General features: G+C 41.9%; 1 protein-coding gene across 1 annotated transcript in view; it reads left to right on the top strand.

The window, feature by feature from the left end:
- Positions 1–23134, top strand: part of LOC117507786 (cadherin-12-like) — a 243027-nt gene that overhangs the window by 191659 nt on the left and 28234 nt on the right. Inside the window, exons 8-9 of the mRNA XM_034167590.1 lie at positions 6116–6237; positions 16129–16246. Of these exons, the coding sequence (XP_034023481.1) occupies positions 6116–6237; positions 16129–16246 (240 nt within the window). The remainder of the gene's footprint in view (positions 1–6115; positions 6238–16128; positions 16247–23134) is intronic.

Here is a 23134-nt window from a genome sequence, read left to right as displayed (position 1 = left end):
GACGCCCATTAGAGCGTTTTTTTTTTTTGTCTCGGGGCTTTCCCCGACACAAAGCTGGGCCGCCTCTTCTTCGCCCCACTGCGGCTCCTCCGACGGGACCTCCGGCTCCTCCTATTGACGAGCCCATGCAGCTTGGACAAGTCGAGATTCCTGTGTTGCCCCGACACGTGGGCGTCAAGAGAAATGGCGGTGACGTAACTCCAAGTGTTCTTGGACAGACAACAGAACCCACATAACAAAAATAAAAAAAAATAAAATAAAATAAAAAAAAAAAAAATTTTCTAGCACACGTAAATGTTTGGTTTCTTTAATCAGGGGTTATACTTGTTTGGGGTGGTAGGGGCGTATCTGGTGGAGTGATAGGCGGTCAGAAGCCCGCCTGGGCTCACTTACCTGTCAATTGTGTCTGTGTTTTTAGGTATTTTCTGTTTGGGTTGTTGGGTCGTTTTGTTTTGTTGTTTTTATTTCTCTACATTCCTAACCCCAACCTCACTTGCCCTTAGACCGCTTGTCTTGTGGGTTGTGGGGTGGTGCAGGTTGGTCACGCTGAGCATTCTCAGAAGACCTCTGCACCTAGGGGGGGGGGTGTTAGAGGCGTTCTTTTTGGTTTGGTTAGGGCCCGGTTCCACTCCAGCCTCGGTGAGCCTTTGGACTGATTGTCATGGGTGTTGCCGGGGTGTGGTGCAGCGGAGACATGCCTCAGTCGGAGGGGTGGGCCGATCTGTTGCTGTTTGCCATTTCGGTAGTTCCACCCCTCCCGAGTGGCTGGGGTTTGGTCGAGTTGGGGCACCGGACGTATTTCCAGTTCTCCGCTGCGCTTTGGGGTTGGAGCTGGGTTAGTTTTTACCTGTTCCCTTCTCCGGCTTACTATTTTGTGCCGTTTGCCACAGTAGAGCCACCAAAGGGCTCTGGGAGGGACCTGGGGTCTTTTGGGGTGCCGGGGAGGGCAACGGGGTTTATGGTCGTTTTATATTCCCCCGGGGTTGTTTTTGGTTGTCCTCCGGGGGTTGGTTTTTGGTTTTATTTTGTTTCCTTCCGGGTTCCGCCTCCAGGGTTGATGGGACGGTCCTCTGGGGGGGGGAATTGGCTTGGGACCGGCCGGCCAAGTGTGACCGGATCTGGGGTTCCGGGGTTGTGGGGAGGGTGCCTCCTGGGGTTGATGATACGGTCCCCTGGGGGGCACCGTTTCACTCCATGTATACCTGGGGACCTTTGTGGGATCACGGTTTTGGCTGTTCCTCCTGGAACTGGCAATGAAGGCCTTCTGAGGGGGGGTTGGGCTCTGCAGGTCATTCTGGGGGGGTTGTTTGTTATTTTTCTTTTATGCATCTACGTTTGTACTGTGTTGTGGGACTGTGTTGGGTTTTTGTGTTTTGGAGTTTTTCTTTTCCTCCCGGGGTTTGATGGGACGGTCCCCTGGGGAGGTTTTGGGTGGGTTTTATGTTTTTTTTTGTGTGAGTGGACTTGTTCTGGGGAATGTTTTGGGGCTTTTGTTGATTCCAGCCGGCCTTCCAGCTGCGGTGCCTGTCTTGCCGTCTGCTTCCTGACGTGGACCCCGGAGGGAGGGGCTGTTCTCGGGCCTGGTCTGTTCGGTCGCCGGGAGGCTTCCCGTTGATGGGGGGGTACTGTTGTGTGTTGGGGGGGGCGTGGCTGGATGTTTTGGTGTTCTTTTCTTTTCTTTGCTCTCCAGGTGGCATGAGGGCTGATTTGTCTGTGAAGAAGGTGCTGGCTGAAGAGTCTTCACCCTCATCAACATCATGGAAAGCACCTGTGCTTGGTGCTCACGTGCAACCTGGACGACTTGCAGCTGAAGCAGATAATTGGATGGCGTTCTGCATTTAAGTCATGTGTGATTCAAGCAGAACTGCCGGGAACTCGACCTTGTGACGTTCGTTTGTGAGACGCTGAGGACCGCGCCTGGGTTTTGACACATCGAGCCCGTGAAGCAGGGAGGGGTGAGGACACATGCTGTCAGCACACACGAAAGGTAATTAAGTGTTTAAGTACTTGTTGATAGTAACTTGGTGTTTTGTTACACAGTGTACTGGAATTGTAAAGAGAATTGCGTAGTTTGCTTCTCACTGCTGTGGCGTGAAGGATAAGTGATCCTCCACTTGTTGTGAGAGGCTGCTCATTTGCATAAAGTAAAAGAAAGGACACTGACCTGAGTGTGTTGCTGGCAGCGTGTGTTTATTAGAAGATATAGTTGTATCTGTTGACTTACCTCACCGTCTCTTTGCTTCACAGAGAATCAGTTTGTCGTGTCCACCTGGGGGGTGTTTGGCGGTGGTAGGAAGTCCAGGAGCGCCGGCTTTAATCCTTGCGGGCGCTGGAGAGCGAGCCACGAATCACTCCACCAGAGGGACGTTGTTTTTTTATGTTTTTACACTTTTAAACACAGGTGTATAATAAATAGTTTTTGTTTGGAACCGCTTTCTGGTTATTTTTAGCGCTGGGTCCTGTCTGATGCAGGTTCGCTCCTCAATCCGCGTCGACACATAACAACAATCTGTAGGGTATTCAAATACTCAGAAAGCATTTATAGTATTTAAACAGTAACTTTTTTTTTTTTTTTTTTTTTTTTTTTTTTATATAGCGCCAAATCACAACAAACAGTTGCCCCAAGGCGCTTTATATTGTAAGGCAAGGCCATACAATAATTATGTAAAACCCCAACGGTCAAAACGACCCCCTGTGAGCAAGCACTTGGCTACAGTGGGAAGGAAAAACTCCCTTTTAACAGGAAGAAACCTCCAGCAGAACCAGGCTCAGGGAGGGGCAGTCTTCTGCTGGGACTGGTTGGGGCTGAGGGAGAGAACCAGGAAAAAGACATGCTGTGGAGGGGAGCAGAGATCAATCACTAATGATTAAATGCAGAGTGGTGCATACAGAGCAAAAAGAGAAAGAAACAGTGCATCATGGGAACCCCCCAGCAGTCTACGTCTATAGCAGCATAACTAAGGGATGGTTCAGGGTCACCTGATCCAGCCCTAACTATAAGCTTTAGCAAAAAGGAAAGTTTAAGCCTAATCTTAAAACTTGATGTTCTACTATCTCAATAGTAGGGCCCAACCTATGTTAGTTTGTCAATATGGAATTTTTTGTTGTGGTTCTGTCAGTATTGGGGTTTTAGTTGGTTTAGTCTCTTGTCTCCTCATTGTTGGTCTCTGTTTCTCACATCTTATCCCAGCTTCTGTCTCTTATCTTCTATCGGCTATTTTCTCCTTGTTAAGTTATCACATTTTGTCGTTTCATGTTTTAGCTTGGCAAGTATTAAACTCTGCATTTCCCTTTTTATTTCCTTCAGTTTCTAGCAATGTCTTGCTTTCTGCTACCACCTGGTGTTCCCATTTATTATCTTCAGTTTCATGTAGTTTCTGCGCTCTCGTGTTTTCTTAGATCCACTACATGTCATTAGCCTGTGATTAAGTTCACCTGTACTGTACTGTATTTTATAAACACAACCCAATCTAGAGCCCCTGGATTCCCACGGGCAACATGCTAGTTATTATTTAATCAGAAATCATTTACTTTCACCTGTATATAACATATACATTGACCTAGTATGGTAAAGTGGGGGATACTCTTGAACACAGGTATGTAGTTCATCTCGATTAGTATTTGGTACAACTTTATGCCTTAGGCATTGGATAGTTCTTATTGTTTATGTGAGGTGCATTGTATCATCATCATAATCATCTCTGGGATGGTGAGTGCCTGTTATTCAGGCTTTAAATGATACACAGAACAATAAATGCTGAAGACAAACACGTCAGCTCCAGCACTAACAGATTGTATGAAGAGACCATGCACACAACAAAAAAATATATGACTTTTCATCACATTCAAGAAGCATTCATTGTCCCTGCAGATCTCTTCATTTGACACATGCCTTCATGTTCCTTGTGTCCTTGCAGTGAATGCATTTTAACATCTGTCCTCCCGCACCTTTTATTCTCACATAACAATGACTCAGAGGTAAGCATCAAACAATGCGAGTTGTCGGATGACATTTTCAACAGATAAAGGCACCTTTGCACTGGAATGATTAGCCTGGCACCTGAGCTGGAGCATTTTTCAATTCATGAAGCCTTCAGTTTCTAGCAATGTCTTGCTTTCTGCTACCACCTGGTGTTCCCATTTATTATCTTCAGTTTCATGTAGTTTCTGCGCTCTCGTGTTTTCTTAGATCCACTACATGTCATTAGCCTGTGATTAAGTTCACCTGTATGTAGTGGCTCCTGCTTGTCCTTAGTTGTGGGTTCATTGCATTATTGCATGTTATATATGATAGGTTGAGGGCGTCATTTCCCTGCTGTTTCCTGGTGTCACTCTTCGTAATGAGTACAATATTGGTTTTCTGCACTCTGGAGTTGAGCTCATTACTAAGAAGGAAATACTTGTCTGAGTTCACTCCTGTCTCTGAGTTTGAACCTTTCTGCTAAGAAGAAAAGACTTATTTTCATTGAATCCTGTCTTTGAGTTGGAATTCCACTCCTAAGAAGAAAATGACATTCCTAATTTCAATATAGTCTGTTTTTTTTTTTTTTTTTTTTTTTACTCATCTATGATGAAGTGGTTTCTTCAGTTTGTTTTCACCTTTTGTTTAAGACAATTCCTCAGGCGTTGCCCTCCTCTAAGAAGAGAGACTCCTCAATTGGCACTAACTTTTTATGAATAAAATAACCCTCAATTTAATTCTGTGTTTGAACTTGCCTTCTATGAAGAAAAGAAAGCACTTGGTTTATTATGTCTCTCTATTTGGAACTCTCCAGTCTTAAGAAGACTCCTTAGTTTTCACAAACTGGTATGAAAATTCTTCAGTTTGTGTTCACCAGTTTATGAAGAGGATTCCCTCTTCCAGTTTTGTCTTTACTCTGACTAGTGGATTCTCACTTGTGTTTAATAAAATTGTGCTTTAATGCCATCTTCTGTGTCTGAGCTGTCCTGCATCCTGGGGTTCTACTCTGTCTGCCTAAGTCCTGGTTCCAGTTAGCCACCATAACTCCTAACCCTAACATTTTTTTAAGAGTAAACCATCTATTTTAATAATACATAATAATAATGTTTGTTTGTTTGTTTTTCTGCATGAAGTCCATTTTATGGTGAGCATTGCAACATGGTGACTGCCAGTCAGATGGAAAAGAATGCAACTGCAGCATGACATGTTTTGGTTGGTTGCTCAAACGATGTTGGTATACACATCCAGACAGCTGTATTTCTGTATAAATTACTTTGTTTGGCATTTTTTTTTCTTATATCTGCTCAACGTTAGAGAGAGATAAACATTTTTCTACATCACAATTGTATTTTTTTTTTTTTTACTCCCTGATATCCTTATTGTCTCCCCCCTCCCAAAAAAACAAAAAAAAAAAAACAACAAAAAAAACATATTGGTCGGGGTCTACTCCATTGTGCACAAACAGGCAACACTACAGTATCCCATAATGCTGCCATAGCCTGGTAACAGAAGAACTTCTTCCTGTGAAAATTCAAAGAAGATGCACATGCATGAAAATGGTGGCAGCATCCAAGTGACCATACCATTGTAAAAAAATAGATATGAGCTATTCCTTTGTTAGTCTCACATGGGGAAATTTGTAGTGTCACTGCAGCAGTGAAAACAGAATCATGCAACCACAGGTGAGTGTAAAATGTGCAAATAGAAACCAAATTAAAATACCTAGGAATGGAAAACAGAGAAATACTATGAATATTGTAAATTGGACACATACATTGTATGCAGTGGGTAGTGTGAGTTCATTGTGCATACAGTAAAATATTTTATTTCTCAAAATTATTGCACAGTTTATGCATCAGGAACTGTTTTAAAATACTGCCACTGCAAAACAGAAATTTTTGTGGCATGCATGGATATCTACATATGTGTGATGACTACATCTAAACTGTGTCCCGACGACTCACTCGCTGGCTTTAGCACATGCTAAATATTCTGATGCAGGAACAGACAAAGTCACTATACATGTCGTCCTCATTTCAGAGAAGTAACAGAAACGCAAACAAACAAATTGAAAAATAAATGTTTGTTGTCTCTGTGCATTTGTGATGAAAACCAGTATCAATGATTGATTCCTGTGTTGTGTTCTTGATCCAGACAGTCCAATTCTCACCAGTCGGGTTGGCGTCACTGTCTATGTGCTGGATATCAACGAGTTCCCACCTGAACTCTCCAGTCCTTATGAGACCTTTGTGTGTGAAAATGCCAAAGTGGGACAGGTAGGAATTTTATGCATTTAAGAAATGGAAATTTTCTGATGTTAAGAATTTTTTACTTTTTTTTTTTCTGGTCTTGTCACTGAGCTGACAGCAGTCAATTAGTGTCACTTGAGATTTCCAAGGCATAGTGTTAAAACTGTTGAAGTGAATGTGGAAAGTGTGAATTTATATAGAAATAACCACATACACGTAAAACATGCATTGACAGAAGTAAATACTGATTTTGTGCAGTAGTAGTACACAGAAAAGGTGTTTATGCGCCCCCCCCCCCAAATGCACATTCCCTCCCACACTAATACCTGCAGTAACAAAGAGTTTTATTCAAAGTCACCTGAATAAAACACTATTTCAGCGGATTTTGCCGAGAACCCTTCAGCACAGACCGGGAGTCTACTCGTAAATGATGAAGTATGATTGGGTCATCGAGTTCGAGTCAGGTTTAAAAGCAATCATAAAACACTGCAGTACTTTGCATATCGGCAACCACGAGTACATTTCAGATGATATATTTAAGATGCAGGGGAAAATTTGCCTGTGCACATGGTAAAGCACCTGTGCCTGTAAATTAGCACATTAACCAGCATCTATATGCAGTTTGTGCTCTGACTGAGCAGCTTCTTTGGCAGTCTATCAAATACTTGGAGTCTGCTCACCGCAGTCGGGATGTGGCACTAATTCTGGGGAACGTGGCAATCAACCGACGACCGCGGCCTCTATATGAAGGCATACATAAAGTTTACTGCAGATTTGTCATGCTTGAATCATTTGCCGAATGAAATCATGGTATATGTGTAAGTGTCACAAAGCTTTTAAAATTAAAGGATGACTAATTATTATGAAAAAAAGTTGGTGCACTATAAAACCTGATAAGGTAATTTAACCTTCTTTTTTATTTTTATTTTTGAAACTGATTTACATTTTTTTCAAATATCGTTATTATTTAGGGGTGGGTGTTTATAAGCTTGTGCTTCTGCCTACAGTCTTTCAGGCACATCGGTGCATTGTTAAATTGTTTTCTTTATCAGCTTTTTTTTTTTTTCTGTTTTTGAATATGAATGAATTAATTTATTTATTCGGCACACACATTCATTCATTATTTATTAAGCGCCAGGCTGCGGCAGTCCACTGCTCCTAGTGGTTGGATTGTGTCTAACTGTTAATTTATTCAGTTTCAATTTATTCAACTTATAGTAGGGAGGGGTGTTATTTCAATAATTTTTGAAATCTATACATTTTTTGCATGGAATATGGAAATATACATGGAATAAACCATAACAGTATAATTTTGGGGTCATTTGGTTCCAAAAACCCATATGGACGGAACGTTTGAAAATTTCAAGTAACGCGTGTGTCGTATATGTGCTGTTGACGTAGAAAACCACTCTGTTGCTTAGAATTAGTTCATTGTGGCCATGTCATGCTTTACATGTGATGGTTATACTCAACTGATGTTCCTGAAATAAAAACTACATAGATTTTGTTTGTTATAATTGATCGTAACATATGTACTGAAATTTGTTTTTTTGTCAGTTACTCTTAAAAAACACCAGATAGGCTTATTGTTACTATAGAAGTTGAATATAAACTTGGGGTCAAGCAACATTTGGAGTCAAATTTCAAGTCTCTAGGTGCAGCGGTTCTCAAGATATGACATTTTTGTCGATATTTTTGGCGATTTTTTTAACCCAACATCTTCATTGGCTCCATCCATATGGGTTTTTGGAACCAAATGACCCAAAATTTATCCTGCTATGGTTTATTCCATGTATATTTCCATATTCCATGCAAACATTTATAGATTTCAAAAATTATTGAAATAACACCCCTCCCTACTTATAGAGCGCTAAATCACGACAGCCTCACTTCAAGGCGCTTCACAGAAAACAACTAAAAAATAACTAAACAAAATGGACCAAAAGATCAAAGAGCAGAATTAAAAGATAAAAAGCACAATAAAAGAGTAGAAAAGTAAAACAAAAAAAAAATATATATATATATATATAATATATAAAAAGCATAATAACACAATATGCTAATTATATAAGAGAAAACAAACGCATCTTCAATCTGGACTTGAAAGTCTCCACAGAGTCTGATTGCCTCACTGATGCAGGGAGATCATGTAATTGTGTAATTAGGATGGGTTAAATGCAGAGGAATAAATTCATTGTATTCATTTTTTTTTCATACAATTTGAGAAAGTTGGTGCCACTTAAAATTATTTATGCAATCTGTGTCAGGTGTCAACTTTTGTTATTAAAATTATCAGGATTTACAATGTAGCAACTTTTTAATCATAATGATCATCACATAGCCTTTATTGTCATTCTACATATACATCTTCATTCTTAATTAAATAAAAAAAACATCCTTAGAACATAATTTATTGATTAATTGATTGGGATATCACATCATTGTTTCTTTGTGTAATTTTATCCAAAGCTGTGATGTTACAAAACTGGGTGTATACTATCCCAGCATGCATTAGGTGAGATTTGGGATACATTCTCTGGATATCACTAGTTCATCACTGAGGTAAGACATACAGATTTATGGCAATTTACTGTCTATCGTAATTACACTTATTTTAAAGTCACCAGCCTGATTGGTATGTTTATTTTTTTTGGATGGAAAACAGATTAAATATATTCACAGTGAGACCCCAGCTGCAGAAATGGGTCTGCCTGGACTTTCATTAAATTCAATTAAACATCTTTGAGAAAAAAACAACACCCAGTTTGTCTTTGCAGCTGCAGAATTTGGAAAAGAGAAAAATGAAAAAGAAAAACGAAAACGTCCTAATCATGTTGAGCCTCATCCTTTCATTGAGGAGAACAGAATATGCCTTGTTTTCAGCTGCACACCATCAATGTGCTATCGCAATATTATTGATTTTAAACAAACTGATTTTTCAGCAACAATGAATTATTTTAAAGCCTTAACCTCCACAAGATGTCTCCACAAGATGTCGGTAATCCTTTGTAATATCTGGATGACATTCAAGTCATTCAGATCATCACCTTTGGAATTTTTCAAATGGAAAGAAAGAGAGCAAAATATCGCACAATCTGTCATGTGGCTGCTTCTTCTCGCCTTCGTTTTCTTCTCCGCTTAGCTACATTTCCTTGTTCTCTTGCCCTCCACAACAGAATAAATGCTTTCCACCACCATTTTCATGCCAGTCGTTTCTACTGTGATTCGACCAGGTGTTGTGCACAGCTGGCAGATGATAAGGAATTGCAGATCTTCTCTCATAAAATCCATCACAAGCCTTTCCTGATGATTATCTGCTCACATAGAGCTCAAAAAACATGCAAAGCACTTGTTCTAAAGTGCCACACGCTGTGGAAGAACACCCTCATGGGAAATAATCTGTAACTGGGACATAACCAAGCAGGAGAAACAGCTGACTGTTTTTATGTAAATGTTTGGAAAGACAAGGAAGAAGAGCAGCCTCACATTTCAGAGGGATGCTACTGTTTTGACCCTTATAGGGTCTTCTTTTTTTGTTGTTACACAGGGAGTCCTACTGGGTCTGGTTGGCCCATTGCATTTTCAGTCTTTTAATTCAACATAATCAAAGCACTTTTTTGGTTAAAATCCTCATCAGATGTTTATTGCAAGTAATATATAAACCACATATGTTAAATTTGTTCCTTTTACCTTTGTTAAAACACATTTACTGTATGAATAGAAATGCCACTCATTTTTGTTGTTTTTTTAATTTATTAAAATAAATTTAAATTTATTAAAATGTAACAAAATAAGGAAATGCATCATAAAACAGGCATAACTGGAAAATAATTAACAATTTTACAAATAAAGCAAGTTTTTTTTCCCAAAATTGTAGTGTATTATTTATTTGAATTTCATTAAAAATTCAACCTACTCAGGTCAGTTTGCACATAACATCTGTCTGAACAGCACATTTGCTCCATTGAACTCAGCCATTTTCATACCAGGCTATACCACAGATGAGGGGCAGAGTTTCACTATGTGTTTATTACATATGTACTTCTTCCTCTGCATCATCATCAAAACCCTCTTTCTTTTCTAATATCAACTGTTAGGCAGCCTGAGCAAAGTCAGTGTCAAAGTGTCTTCATCAGTTGGCCTAGGGAGAAATTTGTCTTGGGGAGAGGGGGAAGAGGGTTCACTTTGCCATCTTGATCAGTTGTGGTATGCTTACCAAGTCTCCAAGATTGGTTCCCGCAAGACAGAGGAGAAATGTGTGGGAATGTGGGTGCAGTTCCCGCACAAGGTTGCAACGTTGTGTGGGAACAGTGGGTGCACACTGTGGGAGCTCACACCGAGGGCCCTTTCACCTGCTTTTCTCCTCTCTCTCAGAAAGCAGAAAGGGAAAATAAGGGTGCACAGTACCGATGATTTCCACACTTTAACTAGCCCCGGGTCCAGTCGACTCGAAGACCCTGTATGTAAAATAAATGTGAAGTGGAGTATATGGGGGTGCGTCATTAAAAATGTTTTCTGATTTATGTTCCTCACAGAAAATAAGCCAAGGCCAGTGAATCGTAGTTTGAATCAATATTTTTTTTACTCATTTAGTTTAAGGTAAAAAGTGAAAACTGGTCCCACAGACCCAAAGACCCAAAGACCTAATAAGGGTTGAAAATGTCCGATTGTTGGAATATACACTCACCGGCCACATTATTATGTATACAGTGGAACCTTAAGATATGAGTTTAATTCATTCCATGACCAAGCTCGTAAGCCAATCTGCTCGTATTTTAAAGGAATTTTCCCCAGTGAAAATAATTACAATAATTTGAATCTGTCCCAGCCTTGTAAAACATCCCCAAACCATTCTGAATTATATATATATATATAGATACTTAACGTCTCCACTAGGGGCAATAACTCTCTCCTGACCTGGTTGGGACAGTCCACCCCTTTTCTGACAGAGGACCATGGTCTCAGATTTCGAGTTGCTGATTCTCATCCCCATCGCTTCCTACTTCACACTCCTGCTCAGTGCATATCGGAGGTCACTGTCTGATGAAGCCAACAAAACCACATCATCTGCAAAAAGCAGAGATACAACTCTGAGGTCAACAAACTGGACACCCTCTGGCAAAGTGGAATTGGAAGTACTCCAAATGTGTTTGCGCTTGGTACTTTATACTGTGGTCTAGAGGTTATTAAGATTACACCAAGAGCGTGCTGTGCAGGCGTTTGTTTTATTCCAAAATCACATCCACAATATGCAGTACCAAGGGGCCTGTGACATTAGAAATTCTGAAGGGTTCAGTTTGGTAAAATAGCCGTCTTTCACCACAAGTCACATAGCAAAGCAGCTCAGAGACGTTGTGGGAAAAGGAGCAGGTAGGGAGGTGTCAGCTGTCTGGTACAGTGGTGGGGGAATCAGCAGAGTGTTTGTAGGAGGGCAGAGGTATGGTGAAGCTCAAAACTGGAGAGTCTTCACAGTAAAGCCCAGGTTACACATAGACGGTTTTGTCCATCGGTAGTACATAGACCGAAGTTCGTGGTAGTTCTGGCTGTTTTCGCGGTGGAAAGGGGCGGAGCATTTCGCCGGTGTTTTGAGCGCCATACTAGCCGCAAATACGCGGATAAAATGCCGCTAAATCCGCTGAATAAAGCGAAGTTTTGATGCCATAGCATCCGGCACACGTTAGGCAACGGGGGTTAATACTCAGTTCTATCCTTTACAATCGCTGGTTAAGACACGCGTGAGAACGGCTGTGTTCTGCTGCCGCCGATAATGCCCTGTGTACCGCTGGATTTATCCAGGCAAATCCTGCGTTACTCCAGGAACTTTTGCTTATAGGCACCGCCCCTAGAGTATAATAGGCTGAAGCAGCTGTCAGTGCAGGGGGAGGGAGTGACAGGGAGCTCACCTCTCAGCCTTTTCTTTTTTCTCCTTTTTTCCCTCCTCAACGTGTTGCTCGTCTGCACCACAGGACTACCCTATGCTTCTGAACCAGACCTCTTGGTAAGTCCTTGCTGCTGCCAATTTTATTTTAGGAGGCATACTGAAGCTTCTCTGCAAAAATATCTGGAGCTGGCCGCGAGTGAAAGGCCTGCATGTAGCGCGCTAGCGTTTTTATACTGACCGCCGCCTATCGGCCGTTTGGAGCGCCATTAACCGGGAGGTGGTGTTTAGAACAGCGTACTTTCCGCTAGCGCCGCCGTTTTGTCTGCCTCTGTCGCCGGTTAAAATGCCTTTGAGGACGCCGATGTGGGCTCTATCGTCGTTTTACACGCCGTTGGTTAGGGATACAATGCCGGCCGCCAATTACGGCGGTGTAAACTGCGGCACTACAGGAAGGGGCGGGATGATACGGCGATTAAAAAGTATCAAACGCCGTTGTTCCGTTATCTCCGTCGTCAGGCCACTTCTCCGGGAGCGCTCCCGGAATTATTTGACATGTTGAATAATTTTTTCAACGATTCCCGGTGAAGCCGGAACCAAACCACGCCCCCGTGCGCCGGCATTAACTATGGCGTGTGATCCCTAAAACGGCCCGGAGGGGGTAAAATCTCTGCCGGGACGCTTCCGGGAGAGTTTACCGTCTATGTGTAAACGAGGCTTAAGGTGTCAAGCAACATTTTAGTTGTATGCAAAATGACCAATTTTTCAGACTGATGTAGGAGTGAGAGTTCTTAACAAAGAAGGTTGTAATGAAATGTAATATGTAGCAAAAACCAACCGCCTGTGTTTGTGACTCCCTACTAATTTCTGTTAGAATTAATCTGTTAAACTGAAGTAAGATATACATTTTAACAATATAGCAGTTTCATGCACAGTGACTGTATACAAAATTGCATGAATCTGACTGTCGTCTTTAACCCTCTGGGGTCCAAAGATGTTTTGTCAGTTTTACTGTACTTTCTAATTTCCATTTTAAGTACTTTATTTTAGAGTAATGCCTATGTGTTGCATATCAAAATGGTCAAAAGAATGTCAGTTATTGAATATGTGACACATATTTGTCTAGAACACTGTATAGAAACGTAGGTTTTTTTTTCCAAATCTTAAGTGAATATATATTTTTATTCATGTGAATTTACATTTAACATTTAAAACAATGTAGAAATAAATAGGCAGCACAGTGGCTTAGTGGTTAGCACTGTTGATTCACATTGAGAAGGTCATGGGATCAATTCCCACCTGTGGTCTTTCTGTGTGGAGTTTGTTTGCATTGTTCTCCCCATGTTTGTGTGGGTTCTCTCTGGGCGATTCCACCCACATCCAAAGACATGCAGGTTAGGTGAATTGTAAACTTTACGTTGTCCAGAGGTGTGCGTGCAGGTGTGGATGTGTTTGTTTGTCTGTATGTGGTACTGGAACAGACTGGCATCCTGTCTAGGGTGTACTCCCCCTCACGCACTATGACTGCTGGGATAGTCTCCAGCTCCCTGCAACCTGATCTTGGATAAGAGGTTTAAGATGAGTGAGTGAATGTCAACAAATTACAAAAAGTGCAGTACAGTGCAGCAGATCCAACCACTGGAAACTGCCCCTGGCAGACACAGTTCATATTTGTAAACGAAAAGCACTCACCATTTCCAGTTAGTTGTATTCTACCTTCATTCAATAATGTTCATAAATATCCTTCAGTGAAAAAAAAGTGTTGTGTCTTTACAAAAATATCCACTTACTACTTTTGGGGGTAGAGGAGCTTGTTGATCCTGCGGGGTGGAGGGATCTCTCCACATGTTTTTCCATGACAGTTATCTTTGTCTGTAAAACTTAATAAAGAATTAAAAGTGTTTTCAGACTGACAGTACTGTAATTTTCATATTTTTGAGTGTTTGTTGGCATGTGAACCCTCCACTGTGTTCATGGCTGCGGCCTCTGGCAGGCAGACCCATGTGACCTTCCTCAGCCTTCTGGATTGGCTTTGAATCAGTCATCTTCCAGAGGGATTGAATCATGAGCTGACATTCAGTTTTTTGGTAGGAAGTGCTTGAATAAAATCTCTGTGAACTTCTGATCTGTTAAGCGAAATATGATGTCAAACATTTGGACATATTGGTGTGTCCATGGACCACAGCAGGTTAAACTGACTCTTTTGAGTCATAACCATTTGAGAACATGTTGACAATTCTGCTCAGTGTGGCGCTGTATTTGTTTTGTTTTTTTTTTGTCCTTTAAAAAACAAACTTTTCTGCCAAAAAGCTTTAAGAACATTCTTTTCAGTTACAGTAGTGTTCAGAATAATAGTGCTATGTGACTAAAAACATTAATCCAGGGTTTGAGTATATTTCTTATTGTTACATGGGAAACAAGGTACCAGTAGATTCTCACAAATCCAACAAGACAAAGCATTCATGATATGCACACTCTTAAGGTTATGAAATTGGGCTATTTGTAAAAAAAAAAGTAGAAAAGCGGGTGTTCACAATAATAGTAGCATCTGCTGTTGATGCTACAAACTCAAAACTATTATGTTCAAACTGCTTTTTTAGCAATCCTGTGAATCACTAAACTAGTATTTAGTTGTATAACCACAGTTTTTCATGATTTCTTCACATTTGCGAGGCATTAATTTTGTTGGTTTGGAACCAGATTTTGCTCATTTACTAGTGTGCTTGGGGTCATTGTCATGTTGAAACACCAATTTCAAGGGCATGTCCTCTTCAGCATAAGGCAACATGACCTCTTCAAGTATTTTGACATATCCAAACTGATCCATGATACCTGGTATGCAATATATAGGCCCAACACCATAGTAGGAGAAACATGCCCATATCATGATGCTTGCACCACCATGCTTCACTGTCTTCACTATGAACTTTGGCTTGAATTCAGAATTTGGGGGTCATCCCGCAAACTGTCTGCGGCCCTTGGACCCAAAAAGAACAATTTTACTCTCATCAGTCCACAAAATATTGCTCCATTTCTCTTTAGGCAAGTTGATGTGTTCTTTGGCAAATTGTAACCTCTTCTGCACGTCTTTTATTTAACAGAGGGACTTTGTGGGGGATTCTTGCAAATAAATTAGCTTCCCACAGGCGTCTTCTAACTGTCACAGCACTTACAGGTAACTCTAGACTGTCTTTGATTATCCTGGAGCTGATCAATGGGTGAGCATTTGCCATTCTGGTTATTCTTCTATCCATTTTGATGGTTGTTTTCCATTTTCTTCCATGCTTCTCTGTTTTGTTTTGTTTTTTTGTCCATTTTAAGGCATTGGAGATCATTGTAGATGAACAGCCTATAATTTTTTGCACCTGTGTATAAGTTTTCCCCTCTCCAATCAACTTTTTAATCAAACTACACTGTTCTTCTGAACAATGTCTTGAACATCCCATTTTTCTCAGGCTTTCAAAGAGAAAAGCATGTTCAACAGGTGCTGGCTTCATCCTTAAATAGGGGACACCTGATTCACACCTGTTTGTTCCACAAAACTGACGAACTCACCGATTGAATGCCACACTACTATTATTGTGAACACCCCCTTTTCTACTTTTTTTTTACTAATAGCCAAATTTCATAGTCTTAAGAGTGTGCATATCATGAATGCTTGGTCTTGTTGGATTTGTGAGAATCTACTGAATCTACTGGTACCTTCTACTGGTACCTAAGAAATATACTCAAAACCTGGATGATTCTTTTTACTCACATAGCACTACTATTATTCTGAACACTACTGTATGTCATTTTAAATGGATTCCACCAAGACCATTATAAATCAAAACTTCTAAACAAACACCACTTGAAAAAAATTATTTTATTTATTTATGTATTTATTGTACACACAAATATATATATATATATATATAGAGAGAGAGAGAGAGAGAGAGAGAGAGAGAGAGAGAGAGAGAGAGAGAGAGAGAGAGAGAGAGAGAATGTCCACAATAAGTTATTTCAATTTTTATTTATTTGTTTCTGTCCCCCCACAACAGGTGATTCAGACCTTCAGTGCAAAAGACCAAGATCTACCTGCTGCTGGACAGCAGTTTTCCTTCAAATTACCAAAGGAAGATATACACAACAAGAATTTCACCATACGCGACTTTGGAAGTAAGTTTATTTTCCCTTGACAAGCATGAAATGTAGCATATTTGTTTTGTTTTGGTTTTTTTTGATACATAAATAACATAATGTGTATATCACCTTGAACAATAGCTGAAAATAAATCACATTGAACATGAAAAAGCTCACACTGCTTCAAAAAGGTAAGATGGAATGTAACAAATAATATCAAGTAAAATAACCTTCAGATGGGACACCTATTCGGCAGTCTATATATAATCTGACGACCACCTGACCGCAATTTAGATCTTCTGATGCATCAAAACAGCATTTGAAATGATCTAATCGCGGCTGATTGCGCTCTGAGATCGATCGGTCACAGCAAAGCCTGCCGACATGCTGTGCCACGTTTGTCCACCTCCACTGGACCCCGGCCATGGATTGCGAAGGAAATGTTGTCATGTAATAACATGTATGTGGCATGTGCATGTGTCAGAGGCTCAGGGGAGCGCCCTGCAATGCAGCTGAACTGGGATGTCTGCTGTAATGCATGTATTTTACACATACACCTCCTAATTCTGTAGCAGGCATGATGTGGAACTGTTTGCCCAGCACATGATGACCACTGGCTGCATCTGAAAGTTGCGCACATGTGCGAAGTTGGCGCACTGCCAGCACCGTTCAACAGTAGTTAGGAGTCCAGCCAGATGAATAAAATCTAGCAATGCAAGTATTTTCTGATCAAACACCTAAAGCAGGGGTGGCCAAGTTCGGTCCTCGAGAGCCACCTTCCTGACACTCTTAGTTGTCTCCCTGCTCCAACACACCTGAATCCAATGAAAGGACTTGTTAGCAGACTTTTAATGAGCCTTGTTAGCAGACTTTTAATGAGCCTTTCATTGGATTCAGGTGTGTTGGAGCAGGGAGACAACTAAGAGTGTCAGGAAGGTGGCTCTCGAGGACCGAATTTGGCCACCCCTGTGTGCATGTATATGTCTTTAAGTGTTCTGAGTGTTTTAACTTTTGAGGAGCAATGTGTACTAGTCATATTACAGTTCAATTTACACAAAGCAGTCATAATATCTGATAGCTATTTTCTTCATTAATGATAATGAGTTTAGTTATTGGGCCGTCAGGGGAGGAAGAATTCATAGACATACAGTACTGTGCAAAGGGTTTAGGCAGTGGTGGGCACAGTTTCGATAATCTGATAACCGCTAATTATCGAATATAATGTTTTCATTATCAGATTATCTTTTTAGATTACTTTAAAAACCATTATCGGACTAATGATCTTGCAATAAATTTTTGTCTGATAATTTTTAGACTGATAGCGTGGTAAATAAAGCTGAACAGGTACAAACACTTATAAAATTTTCAATCAGGTGAGCACCTACCTGTTAAATGTTTCGTAGCAGATGTGTAGTCCTACACTCTGCAAAACAGAGGAGAGCTGCTTCTAGAAGAAACTGCTCTATCCTCTGCAGGCAAAGAAGAAACGGTCACTCACACACAAAATACTCATTTCTTTTAACCCCATACTGACGCGCAGGCAATATCACCCAAGTCATCCAGAGGCATACATTTTTAACTTATGGTTCAAATTTTAACCATTTTAATTTCGGACAATTTATTTAAATTAACATCATGTCTGAAGTTTTATAAAATTAAAATATCAGATATATGTTTTAGTTTTAAAGTAATGCGCTAATTTTTAAGGTTTTAGAGTGGACATGCTGTGTCCAGGTGCATTATGGGTAACTCAGTACATTCACCACATGAGAAATGCATTTGAAACACTCTGATCAGGCTCTACGGACAACAGCATTAAACTCTAGTGCTTAAAACTCTCGTGAATATATTCTCTGGGTTTATAGACATTGGTATTGTGTTTGCGTTTATTAAATTCCACGCATCTTAAATGTATCACACAATCACACAGATTATCTGGAATTTTGTTTTGGCAGGTTTTCAAGGTCTCTACTGCCATCTACTGGCCAGTAGTGTTCATGGCAGTATTGACCCTGAAGCTGGGCTGATATTTTCAATCACTGTACTCGGTTCCAGTTCAAACTGTACCACAGAACCGCACGGTGTAAAAGTTCAGAGCACCCAATTTATATTCTCACACGTACGTTCAAAAACCACACATCAGACTCGTGTTTCCAGAAGCAAAATGTAAACAGAAGCTTTTTTCAAACTTAATTCACAAAAACTCTTGATAGGAGACATCAAAGTTAAAAAACAACAACAACAAAAACATTACAAGGCAGGTCTGCAGTGTTTGCACATGCACAGTGCGAGAGTTTGGATGCTTGTAGCGCTTCAGCAGCGGGATACCCTCACGACGGCTGACTAGAATATAAATCAGGTTTGATTTTCATTCGACCATACGATCGGGGATCAGGAGGTGGTCGTGAGATGTTAAACACAGCTCGTTACTCCATGTATACTAAACGATCCAGGACGCTGGATCGTTTAGTATACATCGTATCTAATTACAACTTGGCTTTTTTTTTTTTTTTGAAAGTGCCTGTTTTTACAAATAAAATAATGGAATATTTTACAAAAGCACATTTATCTGTAAACACCATCACACGACACGTCACATTAACGTGTTGGTTTACATAATGAATGACTCACCCAAATCAGTGTTAGCGGAGGCACATTTTACTCAGACTCCTTTGCGATCTGTCTGTGTTTGTTACAAAACTTCAGAATTAGTGCATTATTCAACATTAAAAGATATATGTTATATTTTAACTTTGTACAAATGACAGAATTGACATTAATGTATTCTATCAGTATTCATTTTATTTATACACCAAACCATAACTCAGCATTGCTTCATTTTCCAAGACCTCTGCCTGATGGCAGCGCTGTGATTGAGTAAAGAGTTAAGCTTCATGGCTCCTCTCAGCTTGCTTCTGTGCTGGAAGGCATGTAGTAAACAGGAGCTTCCAGCAGGGGGCAAGATGTTCAAAGACAGAAGTACTGACTCTTTTTTGGGTCTGTTGTCACTTTTGATGCTACCAGAAGCGATCGTGGTGTTAAAACTTAAAATTAGCTTGTCAGTAGTTGCACATGTACCAGAGACAATACTGGAATCTATTGGTTATCTGTAACTTCCGATACATTTTTGGGTGGTTCATCATTTTATCTTTATCAAAGATAACTTTTCAGTTATCTGATTATCTGTTATCAAAGTTAATTTTTTGGTTATCTGTGCCCGCCACTGGCTTTAGGCATTCCAAATTTATAATTTATCATCCCCCCTCAGAAATCCACACAAAACCAGTTGCAACAAAAGTGAATATGTGAGCTATATTTTTATTACATAATCCATCCATCCATCCATTTTCTTCCGCTTTATCCGGAGTCGGGTCACGGGGGCAGCAGCTCAAGCAAAACCGCCCAGACCTCCCGATCCACACACACCTCCTCCAGCTCCTCCGGGGGAACCCCAAGGCGTTCCCAAGCCAGCCGAGAGATGTAGTCCCTCCAGCGTGTCCTGGGTCTTCCCCGGGGCCTCCTCCCAGTGGGACGTACCCGGAACACCTCTCCAGCGAGGCGTCCAGGGGGCATCCGGAAAAGAAGCCCGAGCTCCTCCCAAGTTACCGAGCTCCTCACCCTATCTCTAAGGGAGAGCCCTGCCACCCTGCGGAGGAAACTCATCTCGGCCGCTTGTACTCGCGATCTCGTTCTTTCGGTCATGAGCCAAATCTCATGACCATAGGTGAGGATCGGAACATAGATCGATCGGTAAATCGAGAGCTTTGCCCCCCTACTCAGCTCTCTCTTCACCACGACGGTCCGATACAGTGACCGCATCACTGCAGATGCTGCACCGATCCATCTATCGATCTCACGCTCGATCCATCCCTCACTCGTGAACAAGACCCAGAGATACTTAAACTCCTCCACTTGAGGCAAGGACACTCCACCGACCCGAAGAGGGCAAAGCACCTTTTTTCGGTCGAGAACCATGGCCTCGGATTTGGAGGTGCTGATTTTCATCCCGGACGCTTCACACTCGGCTGCAAACTGCCCCAGTGCACGCTGAAGGTCCTGATTTGACGAAGCCAACAGAACCACATCATCCGCAAACAGCAGAGACGAGATTCTGTGGTTCCCAAACCAGACCCCCTCTACACCCTGGCTGCGCCTAGAAATTCTGTCCATAAAAATAATGAACAGAACCGGTGACAAAGGGCAGCCCTGGCGGAGGCCAGCGTGCACTGGAAACAGGTTTGACTTACTACCGGCAATGCGAACCAAGCTCCTGCTGCAGTCGTACAGGGACCGGATAGCCCTTAGAAAAAGACCCCGGACCCCGTACTCCCGGAGCACTCCCTACAGGGTGCGCCGAGGGACATGGTCGAATGCCTTTTCCAGATCAACAAAACACATGTGGACTGGTTGGGCAAACTCCCATGAACCCTCGAGCACCCGATGGAGCATGTAGAGCTGGTCCAGTGTGCCGCGACCAGGACGAAAACCACACTGCTCTTCCGGAATCCGAGGTTCGACCATCGGTCAAATTCTCCTCTCCAGTACTCTGGAATAGACCTTACCGGGGAGGCTGAGGAGTGTGATCCCCCTATAGTTGGAACACACCCTCCGGTCCCCCTTCTTAAACAGAGGGACCACCACCCCGGTCTGCCAATCCAGAGGCACTGTCCCCAATCGTCACGCGATGTTGCAGAGGCATGTCAGCCAAGACAGCCCCACAACATCCAGAGACTTAAGGTACTCAGGACGGATTTCATCCACCCCAGGAGCCTTGCCACCTAGGAGCTTTCTAACCACCTCAGTGACTTTGGCCTGGGTAATGGATGAGTCCGCCTCCGAGTCCCCAGTCTCTGCTTCCTCTTCGGAAGACGTGACGATGGGATTGAGAAGATCCTCGAAGTACTCCTTCCACCGCCCGACAACATCCCCAGTCAGGGTGAACAGTTCCCCACACGCACCGTAAACAGTGCTGGTGGAGAGCTGCTTCCACCTCCTGAGGCATTGGACGGTTTGCCAGAATCTCTTCGAGGCCGACCGATAGTCCTCCTCCATAGCCTCCCCAAATTCCTCCCAGACCCAAGTTTTTGCCTCTGCGACCGTACTGGCTGTGGCACGCTTGGCCTGCCGGTACCTGTCAGCTGCCTCTGGGGTCCCACCTACCAACAAAGATAAGTAGGACTCCTTCTTCAGCTTGATGGTATCCCTTACTTCTGCTGTCCGCCACCGGGTTCGGGGATTGCCGCCGCGACAGGCACCAGAGACCTTGCGACCACAGCTACGAGCAGCCGCATCGACACTGGAGGTGGAGAACATTGTCCACTCGGACTCCATGTCTCCAACCTCCCCCGGAATCTGGGAGAAGCTCTCCCGGAGGTGGGAGTTGAAGACCTCACTGACAGAGGGTTCTGCCAGTCATTCCCAGCAGACCCTCACGATACGTTTGGGCCTGCCAGGTCTTACCGGCTTCCTACCCTCCCAGCGGATCCAGTCGACAGCTTTGCCCCTCTCTTCACTCGAGTGTCCGAGACACGTGGCCGAAGGTCAGATGATATGACTACAATGTTGATCATCGACCTCCGGCTCAGGGTGTCCTGGTGCCACGTGCACTTATGGACACCCTTGTGCTCGAACATGGTGTTCATGATGGACAAACTGTGACTAGCACAGAAGTCTAACAACTGAACACCACTCGGGTTCAGATCGGGGAGGCCGTGCTTCCCGATCACCCCCCTCCAGGTCTCACTGTCGCCGCCCACGTGGGCATTGAAATCCCCCAGGAGAACAATGGAGTCCCCAGTCGGAGCGCTATCTAGTACCCCTCCCAGGGACTCCAGGAAGGTCGGGTACTCTGCACTGCTGCTCGGCCCGTAGGCCGAGACAACGGTGAGAGACCTGTCCCCGACCCGAAGGCGTAGGGACGCGACCCTTATTATTATTACATAATAATAATAATAATAATAATAATAATAATAATAATTTATTTTGTAAGTAACAAAATTTCTCATAGTTTACGTCACATTTTTCTCAAAATAGTTTTTTGAGCTCGTTTTTTGGTACGACTTATGTACTGAAAAATCACACATATATGGAACCCAATTTTCAAATTAATTATCATTAAAATTGAAATTTATCCCACATTTCATTTATTGATGAATATTTATCAGGTTTTCATCATTTTTAATTGTCCAGGTCTCCCTTGTAGAAGAGATCTCAATAGAACTAACCTGGTTAAAGAGAGGTTAAATTAAATTTAATACCTTTATGATGCATTAAATGTGTGTAAAAAAAACATTTGTGCAGGACTATAATCAAACTATAACCACATGAAGCTGTAGTATGTCTAACACTGATTATTTAATATTAATTCTTTATGATTAAGGATTTCCATATGGTTGTGTGTGGCGCTGATATTTCATCAATGCCACATGCAACCAACAGTTGAGCAGTGGCCGGCTACACCAAGCTACAAATCACGCAGTAAATTAAAACAGTAATGACTCTTCTGTGCCATCTGTCCTCTTCCATGTGGACTTTCTAGTGGACTATTTACAGACTAGTGGTGGAAAATGGTGTGAGATACTTCAGGTGTGATGTAATTCCCAGTTACCACTTTGAGGTAAATGGAATGTAGCATGAAACTTGTGCTAAATCAACATGTTGCATCCATATGGACCTTCTCCAGAGACACCAAACAAAAAGGAACAAGCAACAGGAATAAGGGTTCACGATCATATCTGTCTCATTTAACAAGAGGTTACCTGGAACAATTCAATCACAAACTGCAGATGAAAGGAATGCCCCAGAGGGACAAAACTTACAAATTACAAATGTCACTGCACATAACGAATTTATTATAATCAGTTGAAAAAAATACAAGAAAAAAAAAGGACACCAAGTATTATAGGCACAAGGTGACTTCACGGC

This window comes from Thalassophryne amazonica, chromosome 1 (assembly GCF_902500255.1).
Source record: "Thalassophryne amazonica chromosome 1, fThaAma1.1, whole genome shotgun sequence".
Classification (NCBI taxonomy): domain Eukaryota; kingdom Metazoa; phylum Chordata; class Actinopteri; order Batrachoidiformes; family Batrachoididae; genus Thalassophryne; species Thalassophryne amazonica.
Note: the sequence above shows the minus strand (reverse complement) of the source record. Positions and strands in the feature narration are given on the sequence as shown.